The 19562-nt window shown below is 42.2% G+C and overlaps 1 protein-coding gene across 7 annotated transcripts in view; it reads left to right on the forward strand.

Moving 5' to 3' along the window:
- The window catches only part of SMUG1 (single-strand-selective monofunctional uracil-DNA glycosylase 1), a 189072-nt gene that overhangs the window by 17535 nt on the left and 151975 nt on the right, over positions 1-19562 (forward strand). For 4 of the 7 annotated variants that reach the window (XM_025163846.2, XM_088138011.1, XM_025163845.2 and 1 more), the window contains one exon: positions 289-11114. In XM_025163846.2, coding sequence (XP_025019614.2) covers positions 289-816 — 528 coding nt within the window. In that variant the 3' untranslated portion in view covers positions 817-11114. Of the gene's footprint in view, positions 1-288; positions 11116-19562 lie in introns of those variants that run through there. The other 3 variants (XR_015795677.1, XR_015795678.1, XM_088138012.1) reach the window with 2 other exon arrangements.

Genomic DNA, 19562 nt, shown 5'->3' on the forward strand with positions numbered 1-19562 from the left:
CTTGGCATGTGAGTTGCCTGAACTATTTCCTGAAGTGATACTAAGGAGTTAAACAAGGAAAAAAAGTGGTACCCTGGTGGGGGTTATGGAGTCTCTCCCTACTGAAGGGTGGAATATGTTGAGAGAAAGCTGTGTTTTTAATATTTTTTTCCCTCTACTTTCAGGAGAATGCTTCATTCCAATTTGGGGGTTAAATGTCCACTGCAGGTCTCTCAAAGCAAATGCAGATCTCCACCTCATCTCTGTACTAAGAAACTTTTCTTGTAACAGCACGTATTTCTCCTCCAGGTGCCCTTTGGAGCAGTGCAGCTTGTTCGAGACTGGCTGCAGGTAAGTGGACAGGTGTCTCGACCAGCATGTGAACACCCTAAGAGGCCCATCCATGGCTTGGAGTGCCCCCGAATGGAGGTGAGTGGAGCCCGCTTCTGGGGCTTCTTCCGCTCTGTGTGCACCAGGCCTGAAAAATTCTTCCAGCACTGCTTTGTACACAATCATTGCCCACTGCTCTTTGTCAGTCAAAGTGGGCGCAATCTGACACCGGCTGACCTGCCAGCGGTTCAGCGGGAACAGCTTCTGCAAATTTGTGATGATGCCCTGTGTGAAGCTGTGAAATTATTGGGTGTTGCAACAGTTGTTGGGGTTGGACGCTTTGCTGAACAGCGTGCCCACAAGGCTCTGTCAGTGGCTGGTATCTCAGTACGAGTAGAGGGAGTAATGCACCCATCACCTCGCAATCCCAAGGCTAACAAAGGCTGGGATGCCATCATCAGAGCAAAACTGGAAGAACTGGGCTTGATGGCTCTCATCACAGACTAATTGAAAACTCCAGGTTGGAGAAAGCAAAGAACTCTTGCTTTGGTTCTCATGACTTCTAGATAACGTTGGAAGCATTAATTCTTCTACAGTATTCATTGACTTGGATTAAGAATCTTTTAGCCTTATGTTAACACAACCTCGGTTTTTCACTTCACTACTCTTATTTTCCCTCCTGAGGTTAATTCATAGTTCAGCTCTCCAGATGTTTATGAAGTGCAAGGCCAGAATATATTGTCTTTGGTGTTAACACTTACTTAGGCAGCTGTATTCAGTTGGATATCAATGTCTTCTTTATGGTACACTTCACAGTAGATATTCACATTGCACCTTTGTGCAACAATATTCTAACTGAGATTTTGCCTAAATATTTGCCCTTTTGGGGGTGACATGGATCCTTAACACTGCTTATGCTGATGGACTACCGACTGAGTTATCCCAGTATTGTCTACTCCATCTGAAGCTCTTTAAAGCTTAGATGCGCTCAGTTTTCTATATGCAAAGCAGACGCTCTGTCTCGAAGCCACGGTTGTTCTGAATCAAGAGGGTGGTGCGCATCAAGGCAACAGTGTGGGAACTGTCTCCTCATACCTACTTTTAATGCTGCTGTAATTCACATAAGCATATCAGAAGAACTAAGCTGGGTCCTAGAACACTAGAAAACTTATAACTAGAAGTAGGAAAAATGGGATCTGCAGTTCTGTATGTTTCTGCACTACTGCGTTCTTTGATATGAGTAGTTCACATCTCATTCCCTTCTGCTTCTTGATCTTTGGGAAAGGAACAAATGAACAAAGAAGGGGAAATGGTAGGGAAGGATGCTCCCCTCTCTCTCTTCAGTTCTTGGTTTGGTTTGGTGTTTGTTTGTTTTTTAATTAAAATTGCAGCTAGCTACTCTCAGCCAACTGCTGAATAGGAAGCAGCAACATTTCTCAAAAGATCTGTTCAGAAATTTGAAGGAACAATGCAGGTATATTCGACTTAGACCAGATTACCCTGCAGTCATCTCAACTGCCCTGGCTATGTCCTGGAAAATAAATTTGTAGGAACACCCCTTTACTGTTGCTGTATTAAATAGGCTTGGATTAAACACTGTCTGGATGTGGCTACTGTGCTTCTGGGTGCAGCCCCATCACTAAAGACCAACGAAATGGGTGTGTTGAGAATGTGAGTGGAATTTGATCTTTACAGACTTGAACATGGTTCAGAAGCAATCCAACTCTGCTATCCAGCCTATATTTCTTGTACTATTCCTTGTAAGTTAAACATTCCCTTGTGTCAAGACTGACTCCTGGATTTTTTGGCAATAATGCAGAAGTGGTTTGTCTTTCCTTTCTTCCAGGATTAAAAAAAAATGCTAGTCTACTTTACCTCCTTCAAATTTCGTGATGGTCTCTTAACCAACTACTAACCTGGTTCAATCCTATTTAATTTTTTTTTTAAAATCAGCCAGGGTTGCTAGGTATTGCTACTTGCTGTGACTTTAGGAGTTTGTTATTTAAAAGCTGGACATACTGTGCAATACTGCAACCCATCTATGGCTTTGGGGAGCCATATTAATAGATTAGCAATGCATTATTTTATTTTATGCCAGTCTGGAATATTTAAAATGATGGTGCATTATTTCTGAGCCCTTTCCCTTTGATAACCTCCAAGCCAAAAATAAGATGATAGTGCTCTCACATAGCCAATAGGGTGGGCTACAATATTTGTAATTTTACTGATTTGAGAAATTAGTGATGGAGCAGATGCATTGGGAGTGAAAGGACCCCAATTTCATTTGGGGCATGTCCAGGGAGAAGAACGTTAGGCCAGACTAGATGTACTAGCAGCAGGGCCACCTACTCAAAATCTGGATCACATTTAAAGTAGATTAGGAAGAGGTTATTCCTAATTGAAAAAGGAATGCTGGTGGGATGAAATAATGTATCACCCATGCCTCAAATGAACACAAATACTCAGAGTGAACTCAGTTGGGACAAAAAATATTGGAGAAGCTGTGGAACCTTTTGCTTCCTTTACCTGTGCAGTTATTATCCTCTATATACTGTAACAGAATCTTGTGCTACATTAGGAGGGCAACCTAGGTTTAAATAAAGATCTGTTGTCACTGTATTTATTTGATCTTAGGCTATGGGGAAAGGAAAGGACATTGCTTTCATTGAGATGTTGCAAACTGCTTCCATCTGGACTAGATTAATAAAATAGCATATTTTATCTGTCTGAATATACACCTCCTCTTCAGTTGAAGCTACTGAATTCCAACTGGGCATTTATTTTGGCTTATGCATTTGTTCACTCCTACCTGTGGTCCTTCAGATCTTGTTGAACATTGACTCAACAACCTTTAATCAGCATAGTCCAACAAGATTTTGGAAAGGCCACAGTTTCCCCATCCCTGCTCTAACTAATAATAACCCTGATTCTAAACATGCATAACACAGAGTTTTGGGGTCTTCCAATTTGTATCTATAGCTAATCAGTATGGCTTCTCTTCTAGGAATAAGAATCATAACCAGATCGTAATTTTAAGAGAGTTTCTTTTGAAAGCAGCATCTGGAATGTGCTTTTGTAGGACTGCTGGGATTTGTTCACTTTTTTCAATCCAGATTCCTTCTGGCACATTCCTATGACAAAGAATATTGGCGGGTTACTTTTGTGAGAAATAATCTGCATTCTGTATACTTACTGTGATGGAAAAATGTCAAATAAGATGCTTCTTTGGAACACTAAATGATGTTTGTTCTTCCTAACTATGTTGCAAATGATCACTCACTCAAAAAGAAAAATTACACTCCTTCTTTAATGTTTATAGGAATGTGTCATGGTTATTTAATAACGCACCCATTTCATTTCTATCACTGATGTAACAAGCTAAGAGTCTCACTTTGGGGTGGGGTGAGTGGTTGACATCTGGGCATTGTTACTGGGGTGGACTACTCTGGCCTCAACTCTTTGCTTCTGACCTTGGCTGACGTAGCCCTCACACCTAGTACCCAAAGACTCTGTACCTTTTTGTTGGGAAACAAACTCCAAGGAACAAGGAAAGTGTTAACTGGTCTGTCAGCAAGATGGTGATCCTTGGTGTTGTAGTAGAGAGAAAAAAACACCTCACTGAGCCCACCTGATCAAATGCTGCTGTCTCCATTGTGGAAGAGGGTCAGTTAAGAGCCGTGAAAAAGAGATGCTGGCAATGCCGGTATAGCACTGAAGCTTGAGGATAGGTGGTTTTTCCACTGGCGTGAATCCTCATTTCACCCCACCTCCTCCGTCGGTCTTTCCCCACTGTCCAGAGCTGCTTAGCTGCTATTGTACCACCTGATCTTTGCGCTGTTTTCTTTTATAAATCAGGAGGGTTGCTTTTTTTGCAGATCACTTTTTTAATGGCTGATTTCTTTTTCCTGCAGAAGGTAAAAATTCAGCACTAATTAATGTGGGCGGAGGGTAGGGGAAGGCTGAGTGCTATTTGGGTGCTGATTTTGTGCTTCCCATTTGTCATCTGAAGGGACAGTCATAGGATAAGCACGTATCTGTTGGAAATGATTCTGAGAGACCAGGGCCTGAAAACAGTGGTTGTAAGGGAGCATCCATCGTTGCTTATGACTGTGTCCCTAGGACAAGGCCTTGTTTCTGCCTGCTTTGGTGGAGCCAGGTGAGGATGGATGTTACATAGCACTTTGAAGGCAGGCACCCATGTTTTCCAAGAAGTCTTTCTGCTACACAGAAGGGGGATTTAATTGTTTCCTCCTCCACATCCAGGGCTAAGTGTTTCCAGATATTCTGAGCACCTAAAGAGGATGTGTCAGAGTAGTGCATTCTTAGAGTCAGCAGCATATATATCTATATCTATATCTATCTATTTATCCAGAGTCCAAGATGGAGCTTGGCATTCCAGAGGACCCTAAGAGGCCTAGAGCAATGGGTCAATTTAGCCAGTAACTCATGGCTTCCATGTTTAGGTCAAGATTCTGCTCTGCTATTGCTTGGCAACTGTGATGATCTCATGCCATCCTCTTTCTGTGTTTCCTATAAATAGTCATGCTGAGGTGGTCTTGCATCTGTTACAGATTTTCAGCTGTGATCAGCAGGAAGCAAGCTTGTGCAACCCATAGCTGCCATCCGTGACCCACGTGTTATCCTTTTAGCCACCTATCAGGTTGGAAAATGCAGAGTTAGAACAGCTTTAACCAATCCAGCTGTGCCATCTTTGCCTTCTAGTGTGTATTTCTTGACATGGCATAAACCTTGCATTTGTAGCATAAAACTTGTGTTCAACATTGTTACGAGCCAACTCTTAGGGCAGCACTTCATCTGTGCAAATATAGCCAGACAAGGCAGTTGGACAGGCTGAAAATAAGGGTGTGGTGTAGGAGACCATATTCTTCTGCACCATCAGTTTCCAGGCGGGCAAGAAAAGATTCCCTTTCTGAAAAAGAAAAATGCTAGCTCTGCCTCATTTTCCTATAGGACAGAAAGAATTCTGCACATGCTTAGAGGTACTCAGCCACAGGAGCTGGAATTTAGATAAACAAATAGCCACCACTGAAGCAGGAAGAATAAACGTTCTTTACAGATAGTTTGCAGGTATGCCTACTTGAATCCAGGTCAACTACTGCATCTGTCCAACAGGTGGGTTGGCTTTGAGCTGTAAATTCCTTTCTGTTGTGTGTCGGTTTTCTTTTAAAAGAAAGCTGGGAAAGCTCTTCATGACTTCCCTCCCCATGTTAATGTAAAAAGCAGTAAAAGATTGTGGTTTAGTACTTGCTGTTGTCTCAGTGCTTATATACCTTGGTGACATAAAGAGGTGTCAGAGAGCTCTCCTGGCTCTCTCTGGCTTTGAAGTTGCTGCCACCAGACATGCATCAGATCTCCTACGCCATCTTTTAATTGAGAGATATAAACATCTCATGAGTTTAATCCTTTACCTTTAGATGTAAAGGCTGTTGCTAGCCCAGTGCTGAGAGCTCCCTTGCTGGTCTAAGTGCCGTCAGAGTTGGTGATGGATCACCAGAGCAGAGTAGACAAAAGAAGTCTGGGCTTCCTTGTAACTCAATCCACAGCTCCAACAGCAGCTGTTGTTACCATCTCTTATTAGCTTGCTACACTTCAGGAGGCCTGGGGAGACCACATTGCCTTTACGCTTGTAGGGAAAGATGAGTTTCATGGGAAAAGATCCTCCGCAGAAGAACTGTAGGCATCTGTGATGGGGAGCAAGTGCTGAGACATGTTGGGATACAAACTCCACCTGTTACGTACTTTTGTGAACGTTGCAACACCGGTATGAAAGAATTAGTGTGATGTCCCAATGCATGTTTTGTCATTTTGACATCATATTTAGGAATGGGCACCTGTGAACAAAACTCATCTTCTTGCAGTTTGTCAGAGTGGCACCAAGAATGCAGTTTTAATTTATCACTCAGAACTTTTGTGATGGATTCCTCTGAATCTAAGCTTTTATACAATAACAAGAGCAAGTTTATAGTCTTCATTGTTGGAGGGGGGAACCCCACCCTGAAAACTGTGGAGAACCCTCCATGAATATAGGGAATTTGTTGTTAAGAATCTCCCACCCAGTTTTATGCACATAACGATTTCCTAGTACTTGTATGTTAAAATAAATGTTAGTTAGCGGGAGACGTACATGTAAAGACTTAGATCATTTATATAGCTTACTTTTTGACAGAATGGATTGTCCAGCATCAGAGCTGCATCCCTCTTTCTTGTTGCTAAATTCATTAGGGAAAAAAGGTATTTAATGCACTTTCACATGGCTTTAGCACTGCTTGTAGGTTGGTTCAGTGCTCCTGTGATCCACATCTCCACTGATTTCCTTCTGGCACAAGTGGGATGCTGTAGAAATGACAAGAAGCTCAGTTTCAATCTGCAATGGTACTTCCACAGCATAGGGCTTAGGAGTTGAGCATTTCCCCACTGGTAGGAATTCATGGGCTCCCCCTCCATCCTGGCTAAAATTCACCAGTCTTTTGAGCCCTGGTGTCGCATTAGGTATGGAGATTTTGTCAGTCCCTGCTCCCCAACATTTTACTAGACTGTATTCTGTAGCATCAACTGTGATGCTTTTGGAAATGTTCAAGCAGCAGACAAAAATTCAAGCAGTAAACAACAGCCTCATCTAGGAACTACCAAGGAGAAAACAACTCCCCCACCAACACTGACAGGACAAGCTACTGTATATAAACAGAGATCAAACCCCACCCCCTTCTAGCACTGAAGATGTTACCTAGTCAGGTAATGAAACGTCTGCAAGAAAACAACCAAACTCAGAGAACCCCAAGGACTCCACATTTTCAAGCAAATGAATTCAGTGTAAAAAAGGGTAGGATGCTGGCTTGATCCCATTTTTCTCTGTTGCAATTCATTCAGCTCCAGGGAGCGCTCTGAGGTTTTCAGAGTGTCAGGACTGGCTGCAGTGAGAACCCTTGCAGATCATTCTTAAATTACAGTGGTACCTCGGGATACGAACTTAATCCGTTCCGTGACTCTGGGCGTATCCCGAGTTGGTCGTAACCCGAAGGAAATTTCCCCATAGGGTTCAATGTAAATCCGGTTAATCCGTTCCGCCCTCTGAATTTGGTCGCACCCCGAGGCAAATTTCCCCATAGGGTTCAATGTAAATCCGGTTAATCCGTTCCGCCCTCCGCCCGAATTTGGTCGCAACCCGAGGCAATTTCCCATAAGGTTCAATGTAATTACCGTTAATCCGTTCTGGCGTCCACGGACCACACGGAAAGCGGCCGGGCGCGGCGTGGTGCAGCGCGAAAATGGCCGGGTGCAGCGTGGCGCGGCGTGAAAACGGCCCGGCCCGGCGCGAAAACGGCCCGGCCCGGCGCGAAAACGGCCCGGCGCGGCGCGAAAACGGCCCGGTGCGGCCCGGCCCGGCGCGGCGCGAAAACAGCCCGGCGCGGCGCGAAAACGGCCGCGGACCACGCGGCAGGGCCGGAAAAACAGCCGCGGACCACGTGGCACGGGCGGAAAAATGGCCGCGGACCACGTGGCACGGGCAGAAAATGGCCGCGGACCACGTGGCACGGGCGGAAAATGGCTCGTACCCCGAGGCGGAGTTCGCAAACCGAGGTAAAATTTTGGGGCCAGAGCTGGTCGTAACCCGAAAAATTCGCAAGCAGAGGCGTTCGTATCCCGAGGTATCACTGTATTTCATTACTGTTGCAGAATTGAAAGCAGTATTAGGGTGGAAATGCCTTAAGAGCATTTTCAATGCAGGTATTTCAGGTGAAAATTGTGACTCCAGTTTAAAGGTGTGTGGGGTTCTGTCTAAGATTCCTTGTCTGACTCTGCAGCACAGAGGGAGGTCTTCTTTGTATCAGAAGAAAGTGCAGGATCTTGGGTGGAACCAGAGATATTTATTGTTAGAATTAGAACATGTTTATCCCACTCTTCTCACATAAATTCTTCAAAGGGACAAAATAAATAATGCATCATGATGTGAATAAAATGATCTTTGTTTTTAAATCTCATCCTTCATTGTGAGATATTAAGATGGAATATCTTTACCTGGGGTTGGGCATTCTGATGAATATTCAGTTAAGCTTACAAAATGATGTTTTGTGTATTTGAAGTAAAAGTATTTTTTGAAAATAGCAAAGGAAGGAGATTCTCCACTTTAGTTCTTGGAAGTTAATTTTTATTTATTCCTTTAAAAAAACATTTTATATGTGCATAAAAGAGCCAGTGTGGTGAAGTGGTTAAGATGCAGGATTAGATGGACTAGGACAGGAGACTCAGATTCTAGTCCTCTCTTAGGCATGGAAACTGGTTGAGTATCTCTTTCTCAGCCATAGACTGGGAAGTCAAAAAAGATCTGTCTGTGATTTGCACGGGAACAACGTGGTAAATTACAGACCATAATCTTCAACGAAGAGGCCTTTATCCTGTAATGGGTTTAATAATAATAAATATAATAATAATAATAACAAAGAAGTCTGGATAGTGGACATTGCAATACCTGAAGACAGCAGAATAGAAGAGAAAAAACTGGAGAAAATCACAAAATACAAAGACCTGTAAATAGAAATAGAACAACTGTGGAAAAAGAAAGCAAGGATAGTACCAATAGTAATAGGCACCTTGGGTACAATACCAAAACATCTGGAGCACCACTTGAACACCATCGGCATTGACAAAATCACCATCAGTCAATTATAAAAGGCAGCTTTACTTGGACCAGCTTCATCCTGTGACGATACCTTTAACACCATCAAACAACATCTGCCTAACCCAGGTCCTTGGGAAGGACTCAATAGGTGGATAAAAGTGCCAAATCCAGTGTAAATATCTGGCTGATTGTGTGACCAACCATAATAAATTTGACATCCTAGTATCACTAAGGTCTCTGAATGAATCCATACTTCAAAATAATCAAGTGGTAGAACCTCTCTGGGACTACTCTAGAATATAGGTGGCCAACTGTATCTCCAAGTTACCTTTCCAAAGGGATCCCCACTTGATTTTATTCATGGCTGAGAGGGAATCAACATCCATTCAAGGTAACGCCTCCCATTTTTTTCCACTTAATGTATATATAAACATATATCGTCTCCTTTCACAGGCCTCTCTGTACATATCCTCATCCACATAAAATACCACACAGAGCTTTTACAAAAAGAAAGGTATCACCCCCTTAAATTACCTGTATTCTAATAATTAAATAAGAAATTAACTCTGAATACATTTCAGTGTAAGGCCAAGCTTTTCAAGAGAAATATATTTACTGAATTTACACTTTTTATAAAACCATTTGTAAAAAAGTTTCAGACGATTCTCACAAAAGCAGTTGGTAAAGAAATGAGGCCTTACTCCATCTGTCATAGGGCTGGTAACATGCCACTGCCAGAAAGGCTTCAAGATAACCTTGACATAAGCCAAGATGCAACCAGGTTTAATTAGGGGTATCCTTGTTGGTCATAGGTATTTCTAAATGTGGATTCTGCCTATTTCTGTCCTTTCATACAGCAGAGGGCCTGGAAGAGATGAGAAAGCTGTAGCTCCTGCCCTAGCCTAGATAGCCGGCTTATGGGCTGGGGTCCTTAAAGCTGAAACAGGCTTGATCTATTAGCCCCCATGGAACTGATTTCTAAGAAAAGCTAAAACGCAGATTTTTTGTGTTATGACTAATAGCATTTCACTAGCATTGATTAGCAGACACATTCAAGTTTCTTGATAGATGGGAGGTCCTGGTTAGGTCTGTCCACTTACCCAAAAGGAGAAAAACAGTTGCAGCACAACTACCTGCGTCGGCAAGAGTCCAGATTTTGTAGCTGATTGATAAGAAATGGTCTTAATAAAAGGGTTTTAAGAATGCACTAATTCCTTTGAAGAACAGATGCTGCTTCACTTTGTATATTTGTAAATAAAGGATCTTGGAATCATGCAAGTCTCTGTTGCTTTCTTTCCTTCCTGGGCACTAATCTTCTGTAAGGCTGCCCCATGGACTTGCCTTATTTCTAGAAAGTGGCAGTACAGCCTGGTTATATCCTGTTGTTCCTCTGAGTCCCAAGGGACTCTTTCCTTAGAGTTTGAGGTCATTACGCCATCCCTCTTCTCCATCCCATCCCACCTGCCCCATCCAGCTTTTGATCTCCTGTTGCATTAACCTGAAATCTGAGAGTTCACTTTGGAATGAACAGATGGGACCGAGGGCTGGAGGGGAAGCTGCAGGCTTGTGGATGGAGGGTGGGAGGCAATCAGCACGATTCACTACCTCTCACTTGCATCAAAGACCACTTGCATCAAATTGTCTGCCTTTTTCAGCATCTGGTGAGAATCCCCCTTTTTTGGATCAAGAAAAACTGGGTTCTAAATGCTGAGGTGATGAAAGAATTCAGTTTTCTGGCCTAGCTAAAATACAGAAATTTGAGACTGATGCAGTGGACAAGTCATCCATTTGGAGGGCGAAAATGTTGCAAAAGCCACATAGGAAGTATGGCAAAAAAATTATTTCCCACATGCCTTTTTGGAACAGCGGGTTTCATCCTTTTCAGACAAATAAACCACTGTTAGCCTCACCCATTTCTGGAAACCTGTTTGAATTTTCCACTACATGTGTCCATCTTCTTTTCTTTCTCTCTGGTTTTAATTCTCCCAGTTTAGTACAAAAATAAAATAAAACTGGTTCTGGGAGAACCCACTGGTAGAAGATTCATGCTTTGAACATGTGGTTGGCTGTCCTTAAGTAACATTACGAAACTCCACGCTGAAAGGAGTCCATTTAAACTTGACCCTGTAAGATTCAGGATGTGTTGCAAATCACTTCTTTTATGCAGGTTTTCAGAGGTGTGCAGTTGTAAATGATAATAGTTACAAATAGTTTGGTTGGCTTTACTGGCTTGGCATGTTACTGAAAATTACTGGTATGGTTTTACTTAACTTTGTATTTTCACTGTTGATTCAGCTACTCTGATTTCATGGAATTCACCAAATCACAACGAATTCTGCAGGACATTTAAGATTGACACACTTTGATCACTGTGAGTCTTCATGGTGCCAAGAGAATGGTTTTGTCAGCAAATCCACATGGCGACTCTTCTTTAAAAATCACAGGTGGACAAAAATGGGAGCACTTTGTGTAATCCCATTTATTTCCATTTCAATGACTTATTTATCAGTATGCAAATAGATGGCCCAAGGCTTTAATCCAATCTGAGTGATGGCAAAAGGCATTATCCCACTTTAAAAGGACTATGCAGCAGTGTTATATAGCCAAATCCTTTTGCTTCTGTCTCGCTGTGAAATCATCACATTGCCTTTGGAATTTATCTAGCTGGGACTGTGTAGGAGAGCCTCATTAGATTATTGGTCCTTGTCATCTGTCTCATGTCCAACCTTCATCTGCCTAACCAACCTGTTTTCCCCTTCCTTCCCCCCATCTCACCCCAATTTAACTCCTACTTTGGTCTATCCACTTTATGCATCTTATGGAGTAAGCTGCAGCTTACAAAAATTTATGCCTTTTAATAACATTGATTAGAAAAGGTGCTATCAGACTTCTGATTTTTGGCTGGGACTATGTATATGGAAAGAATACGCAATCACAGACAGCCCCTCCCTGCAAAAAATCCAGAAGTGTCAGGAAGGACAAACAATCCTGAAAGAGAAAGATTGGGAAGGAAGAGTCAGAGACATTTCAGATGCTCCTGTTGTACCTCATGTAAGGTTATTCTTTACATCTTTATGTCTTTCTTTCTCCAGTGAGGCCTAATCTGATAGCAACTCTGTGAAACAGGTTGCATTGAAGAAGAAATAAGATTGGTCTAAGATTGACCAGTTAACTTCACAATGTTTGAAGGAACTACAGTATATGACTGCTAGGTTCGTGGTCCAGAGGAACAAATATTAGGAGATACGCATATTGCCAGGGACACTGAGGATTTCCCCAAAGTGCTTTGGAATCTATTTGAATCATAATGCCAGTTGTTGATGAATCGCTTGAACTCTTCAAATCATAGAAGTTCCCACAGGTGGATCAGCTTTGTCACCAGAACTTACATCTGAGCATTGCAATTATAAGAGGTTACTCTTCTCCTTTGCCTGTACTCTGGCATTTCACTGTTGGTTATCCCCTGAGACTGGGCACCTTTCCGATTTTTACAACATCAGTACCAGGTGGCTTGTGGGTTATTTATTCTTTAATTGCAGAGGGAGATGTTGATGATGAATGAGACTTTCTACTCAACTGGACAATTATATGAAAATTATACATATTTATTCACTAAATGAACCTTCAGTCAGGAGATCGACTAGCTATGAATTCCATAGGCTCCTGATGATAAAACAGGTCCTGCAACATTGGTGCAGAAATGTTGCGAAAGATAAATTTACTGAGACATTGGGAGGGGTGGGGGCTTGTGTCTATAAATTCCAATTTTTTTAGCATGTAGCATTGACCATCAAAAGAATTTGTTTGACCTTGCTGTAATTGTCATTGATCTCCTTATTACAGTGGAAAACTGTGGTATTGTAAAGTGATTTACAATAACTTTTGAAAGAAGAAATCAGTGATAGATTTTGGAGAATAGATAGATGATCAATGTCCTATTCACCGGTGTTCAATATAATATCTCAATTGTTTCTTAAAAATATAAATACTGTTGATTCATACTGTATTTTTCCCTTTTTAATGCTGCATTTGGTGGCTGCAAGGCCTTAGATCTCAGTTATCTAGCAGCTGATTGTTTGCAAAATATGTGAAGTCTTTTAAAAAGTAATCTGTTGATTTAGGTAATTTAGGCTCTGCCAGGTTAATTATGGTAGACGAGCTGGTGTTGCTAGATTAATCAAGGTATGTTGTCACCCAGTTAATTGAATAGATTCCAGAGTATATGATAAGTGTGTTCAACAGCTATGGAGAATATAGGCTTTCTTGTTTTATGAATAGAGAAGTGACTTTTCGTCCTGCATCGGAGGGCTGGGCGCTGTCAACTATCCTTTGCACTGGAGCTTTCAGAAAAAGTCTGCTGGAAAAGCTCAGCCTTTGCTAAATGCTGTGTTTTTCTATGCCAAGAATTCTGAGTAATGCATGCAAAGGGCCTCTACAGATTTCCTCAGCCCCCTTCTCCTGCTGCAACCTCCTACGCCTGAGGCTCTTCCTCCAGGTCCTTTAACATACACGAGAGGTTCTTTTGGAGGGAGGGGGGAGCAGGGGTTGCAGTGGTCAGAAAGGACAAGCATGGTAAAAGAGGGAATCTCTTTGAAAGAAATTGGTGGAAATGACATCAACGGCTCCTAAAATCTCGAGTCTTTGCTTTCTCAAAGCAAGGGACTCGGCCAGGTTTGAGGTGCCCTGGTTTAGCAATCTGGAATCCATTTTGCCTCAGATCTCAACTCTTGGTGAGATGCTAGAGAAACAGCCTGGCATGAATATACATGGAAATGACTTGCTCAGTGGGTTTGCTTAATTTCTCTTCTGACTTTGCAGTCAAGGCTATCACCCCGTGTCAGAACGTGTGTGAGGGACTGGGAGCTCAGCCCCCAAATATCCTAACTTGAAGGTCTAAGTTTCTGTGACATACAACGCCAAATCCAGCTTTGTTCATATTTTTGGCCTCTGGGTTGCAATTGTTGTTTTCAATCATAAAGGAAGCAGGACCACAGAATGTTGGCTTCTGTGTTTGCAAGCGTGAATCATTTTTCTTGGCCAGGACTCCCAGATACATTGCTGGTTTGGCATTCCGCTTTTCTGCTCATTGGAAATTAACTCCGGTAAGGATGTCCAACCTGCCCAACCAAAGAAAGCCTTTGGTGCAGCCCCCAGCTTGCTCTAAAAGTTACTTTCCATATTATAATGGTCATTTAATATGACCAAAGGGGGAATTTCTTAAAAATACGGGAAGTAATCAGGCTAAGGATGTTTGTATAAATTAATGTAAATTCAATTTAAATTTAAGTAGACCAAATGGGGCCTTTGTCCTGGTCCTACCCAGCCAGCATGCATCTCAAAAGTTAAATGCAACTATCTTCCCCCCTAAAGGTTGCGCAGCCCTGAGCTACTGTCTCCTGCTGGACGTAGGAACATGACTTCCTGCTTTGCTTGACTCTGATGGCATCTCCCCTCATCCTCTCCTTGCCCCCCATACCTTTCCTGAACCTCCCAGTCATTGAGGGGGATAAAGAGGAACCTTTTTCCTCCTCCTCCTCCCTGAGGGGTGGATGCTTAAAAGGACTGACAACCTCACCTGTGAAATGTACAAACTAGATAAATGATTGTTCTTAAGCGTTGCCTCCCATCTTTGGAAGATAATTAGAGCTTCCTGTGAAACAGAATGGCGAGGCCCGCTAACCGCAAGCTCTGTTCTGTCCAGGGAAATTGCTTTCATGCAGGAGCAATTTTGCTCTGAGCTATAGGAGCCTGACAGTGATTAATTCTCACACAGCTGGGATGCTCAGGAAGAATCCACGTTGTGCTCGGTGGATGGAGATGGGTGCAACGTTGGAACATGGGGGGATCCTATTAGTGCTCATGAGAGCTGCTGGCATATTCTTAACTGCAGTGAGAACTGTTTCTCCCAGTCGTTCTACACCGATGGTATCAATATGAGAGGCTTTCTTTGGGCTCTTTGAATGAGCTTTTATCACTCGCAAAATGAATGGATTTGGGGTGCAGGGGACAAAAGCTTGATGCCTTTGGTAGAATTTCTTCCTGGAGCAGAGGAGGTCCACATAAGGGAAATTGGTTAAAATCACTTTCCATATATGTATGATTCAAAAGTCCCCAAATGCCTGCTTGGGGAACTTGTCCGAACAACTTCAGTTGTGGACTCTCACAAAAGAGCATTATTAAAATCACCTTCCTGGAATGACTGTGCTTGGAGGAAAATACTTATTCCTGGAAGGTGACTGAGGGTAAGAAAACACTGATAAGCCGTCCAAGCTAAGCAGATTTGAGGTTGTTTATTGAAGTGGGGGAGTTAAGGGCATGCAGTTCTGCTTCCAGCATATAACGTGTCGATCAGATCATTTGCGCTGCTGGAAACTTTAACCTCATGGATGTTTAGGCTCTCTCTGTTCAGCTGGGATTTCAGCTAGCAAGATTTAGCGGTCTACCAGATGACTAGCCTTTCCATTTCCCAAGCCTTCTCAACCTAGCTTAAAATGGATCCAAGACTGAGCTGGATTATTTTGACTATCTGCAGATCTATTCAGACATTAGGATGTTTGGCACGTGATCAGATCCCATATTTGCAAGTTTACAGATAATTGCCGCCCAACTATTCCTTGTCCTTTTTCCCATGACACTGGCCAACTGCTGAACACAGAAAACCAGAACTGCAACCTTCCCTTCCCTTCCCTTCCCTTCCCTTCCCTTCCCTTCCCTTCCCTTCCCTTCCCTTCCCTTCCCTTCCCTTCCCTTCCCTTCCCTTCCCTCTGCCCTAGATCTGACTGTTCTTCCACTTCATCTTCTACCTTTTCTGTGCAAACTTCTTGAACTCTAAGACAGTGATATGTTGCTATTTTTGGAATAACATTTACCAGGCTGTAGTGGGATTTCTAAGTCCACAGGAACAGTTCCGATGGCAAAAGGTATACAGTATAGCACTGCAATTTCAAGGCCCAGGTAATGACGTCATGCAATCAACAATAGGCTCATGCCTCTCAAATGCTAAGAATGCGCCTCTGCCTGGTAGACCTCTTTGTACATGTCCACTCTGTGTTAGGGGTGTTCCATCTGCCTTTCACACTTTACATGTTTCCCCAGTTGAAACATTCCAGTGACATCCATACAGCACTTTACAACACTTTAAAAGGCACGCTGTGGTTCTTTTTAAATATTTAATGGATCTACCTTGCCTTTCTTCCATCATGGAACTCTGTGATCTACATGCACATTGCCATTTAGACACAGGCAAAACTCAAACTTGTTTAGCTTCAGCAGGATGTTGCATCTTGGGCACGCAGACCATATCCAGGGACCAATTTTATGACAGTGTGGTCATAATATTCATAAATGCTAGCATACGCCCATGATGAACCTGTAGCTTGTTTTAAGGACATAGATAGATTATCAGTAGTCAAGATGGTAATGGAAGAGTGAGCAGTCTTTTGGTGCCAGGAGCCCTGCTCAAAGGGTTTGGGTCAGGCCAACCACATGTGATGCAATTATGCAAATTTGAGAGAGGTTGCACCATAACAGATGGGGATGTTCATTTCTCTTTTCTTTCCTATGGAGGCAGTAGCTAGGCTTTCTCTTTGTTCTTTCTTCCTGGGTTCAGCGCAGATTTTCATCTGTTGCCTCAGAATGCTAAGAAACTACTTGTCCATTTTTGGAACTGCTGCAATGGGGCTATAATGGTATGTGGAAGTGAGAGACAGGAGCAGGGGCCATGGCCTGGACAGCGGTCTGATAAATGAAATTTGAGTCTGAAGGAGGAGGGGTGGCAAGAGTGTCTTAGAAGGGACCCTCCCTAGTTTTTGGGAGAGGAGAAGTGAGGGAGGGGAGGGCTACTTTCGGACTTGTGGGATTGTTCTGTTAAGGTAACCTTACAATAAAGAGCTAGTACTCCTGGTTATGCTTCTTGTCCGGACTACCACACAAGGCTAACAGAGGCAGACAGAGAAGGTCAGGGAGCTGAAAAAACTGAGGGCCATTTAGGGCTCTGGAAGCAAAGCTGCCCATCTCATTTATGATGGTTCTGAAGCTGATGATGTCAAAAATGCCACCATCTGACCAAAGAAGGGATCCTATGGAGAGACCCATTTTCTACAGTTCAACTTCGCCTCTGCATTTGTGCTTCTCCTCAATTTCTTTTTTCTCTCTTTTTTCTCCACTTTATCTTTAACTTTATAAAAGTAGGATTTCAGCATAATTTTTTTTTTAAAGGGATGTACATTGGTAGCTAGGTATGAATCCAGATCACTGTTACTTTCTCATTTGGCAACAGGATTTCCAGGCCTTGATTTGAAAAGAGGACCAGGGCAGCTCTTTCATTCAGCTGCTGCTTTCAGTTAGGACGACTCTGTACGGGGCTGCTCAGTGGATATTCCTGTATTTGAAGATAGCCTGTTTGAAGAGCTGTTGCTGAACAAGCCAAGCCCAGTTTAATACTGACAAGCCATAAGAAGGGGGAACGGAGAAGGGTCTTGACATTGCCCATCAATTGTGACCCCTGAACTCCTGAACAGCAGACTGAGAGGCCCGTCGGTCACTCAATCATCATCTGCTCCCCCATGGTGGATTGTATTGATCTTCTCTATAAATCTTGGTAGCTATCTAAATTAGAATATGCAAGCGGATCTCTTATTTATTTATCTATTTATTTATTTATTTAACTGATTTATGAGGCTACCCAATTTGCATACTGCAACTCTGGGCAGCTAACATCAGGTTAAAAACAGGGAGATGAAAAAAATAACTCAAAACAGAAACAGAAATAAAACACAATATATCTGAGTCCAACCACAATAATTTACATAGCCCTTACAAAATGGGTTCATCTAACATCCTGACCCCTTTTTCTTTTTTTCTTTTTTATAACTTCATTAAATTTTAAAAGAAGAACAGTAAAAACAAACAAGAACTAATATTAAGAAAAAGAATAAGAAAAAGAAAAAAGGGATTAGAAAAAAAGGGATAGTAGAGATCAAGAGTGCAGAAAAGAAGAGAAGAGATAAAAGAAAAAAAAATTGACTTCTGACCCTCCTTGCAATAGATATAAGTAACAATATACATCAAACTCTTGCTCTAAATTTACAAGATAACTTCCATTATTTCTATTAACCCATATTATTTCTAATCATCATATCCATACAACATAATTTCATTTTTTCTGTTTCCCACAAAAAGTCCAAAAAAGGTTTCCAGTTAGCACTGAAATTGCACAATGACTTATCTCGAATCAAAGCCATCAAGTTCGCCATCTCAGCCAACTCCATCAGCTTTGCCTCCATTCTTCCATTGTAGGTACTATCTTATCTTTCCACCCTTGTGCATATAAAAGCCTTGCTGCTGTTATCGTATATAAGAACAAAGTTCCATAGGCTTTTTCCAACTGTTTATCCATCAAGCCCAAAAGGAAAGTCTCTGGTTTTGATTGAATATTAATCTTTAAAATCTTCTGTATGAAAATATGTATCTGATTCAAAATTTCTTTGCTTTTTTACAAGTCTTCAGATATGATAAAATGTCCCTTCTTGTTCAACCTGACCCCTTTCTCTATGATCATTAGTGGCTACTCAGGCTTCTCTCTTGCAGGATCTGAGTCAGAGAGAGAGAGAGAGAGAGAGAGAGAATGATGGATAAGATGATAGATAGATAGATAGACAGACAGACAGACAGAGAGAGAGAGAGAGAGAGAGATAGAAGACATAACCACTATCAGTTGCTGCTTATCATTCAGCAAATCCCTTTACAGCTCCTTATAGATGTTGCAGTTATTATGGGTGTAGTGGTTATTATATTGGATTTTAGATTGGCCAGACTAAGGATGAAGTCTCCATTCAATCACTAAACTTAGTGACCTGGGGTCAATCATTATCTCTCAGTTTAACCTACCTCATTAGATCGTGAGGATCCAGTGGGAAGCTGGGTGAAATAAATGCATCTTCTTGTGTAATATCAGAGGCGACATTGGATAATGTCTACAATTGCCCTTTGAACTAGGAAAAATCCAGTTAGAATCTCACCTCTACAAGGAAGTCTGTTGATGGTCTCAGGAAGCCCCACTCACTTTGGGTCTCATTCAAGCCATAATTATGGGTATAACTGAGCTAAGGTGGGACTGTTATAATTAAAAAGATAGCTCTAAAGCACTTCAGAAGTTCTGCAGTAGTTGAATAAATAGCCACTTACCTGGGGTGAGTAATAATTGCCTCCAGGCGAGCTAGATGTGAATTTGTATAAAACCGGATGAGAAGGGCCAGGTGGGCTAATCAAAGTGGCTGTGGGCTGGTAGCTTCTTTGCACTTGCAAGGTCTCTCTCTAGCATTATATAAATGCTAAATATTATTAATATTTCTTGGTGATAGATGGCTGAGTGTTGCATGTACATTATTTGCACAAATATTGTAGGTCTCTGAGTGTTTCCATCAAGCTGGGGAGGAAGCATCATCAGAGGAGGGAAGAGGGAAATTAACTCACAAGGCTTGTCTGTCTCAATAAATCCACTTGCTAGAAGCAATGAGAAGCTGCCTGCTGCCGCCAGCTCTTTGCGAATTTTGATTACCCGTATGCGGCTTCCAGCGTTCCGGCTGGTGCGCTGGCCTGCAGCTACTCGTCAACC

The sequence above is a fragment of the Python bivittatus genome, unplaced genomic scaffold, assembly GCF_059951505.1.
Source record: "Python bivittatus isolate LINGU-HERP-01145 unplaced genomic scaffold, Pbiv_v1 ctg000220_np1212, whole genome shotgun sequence".
Taxonomy (NCBI): Eukaryota; Metazoa; Chordata; class Lepidosauria; order Squamata; family Pythonidae; genus Python; species Python bivittatus.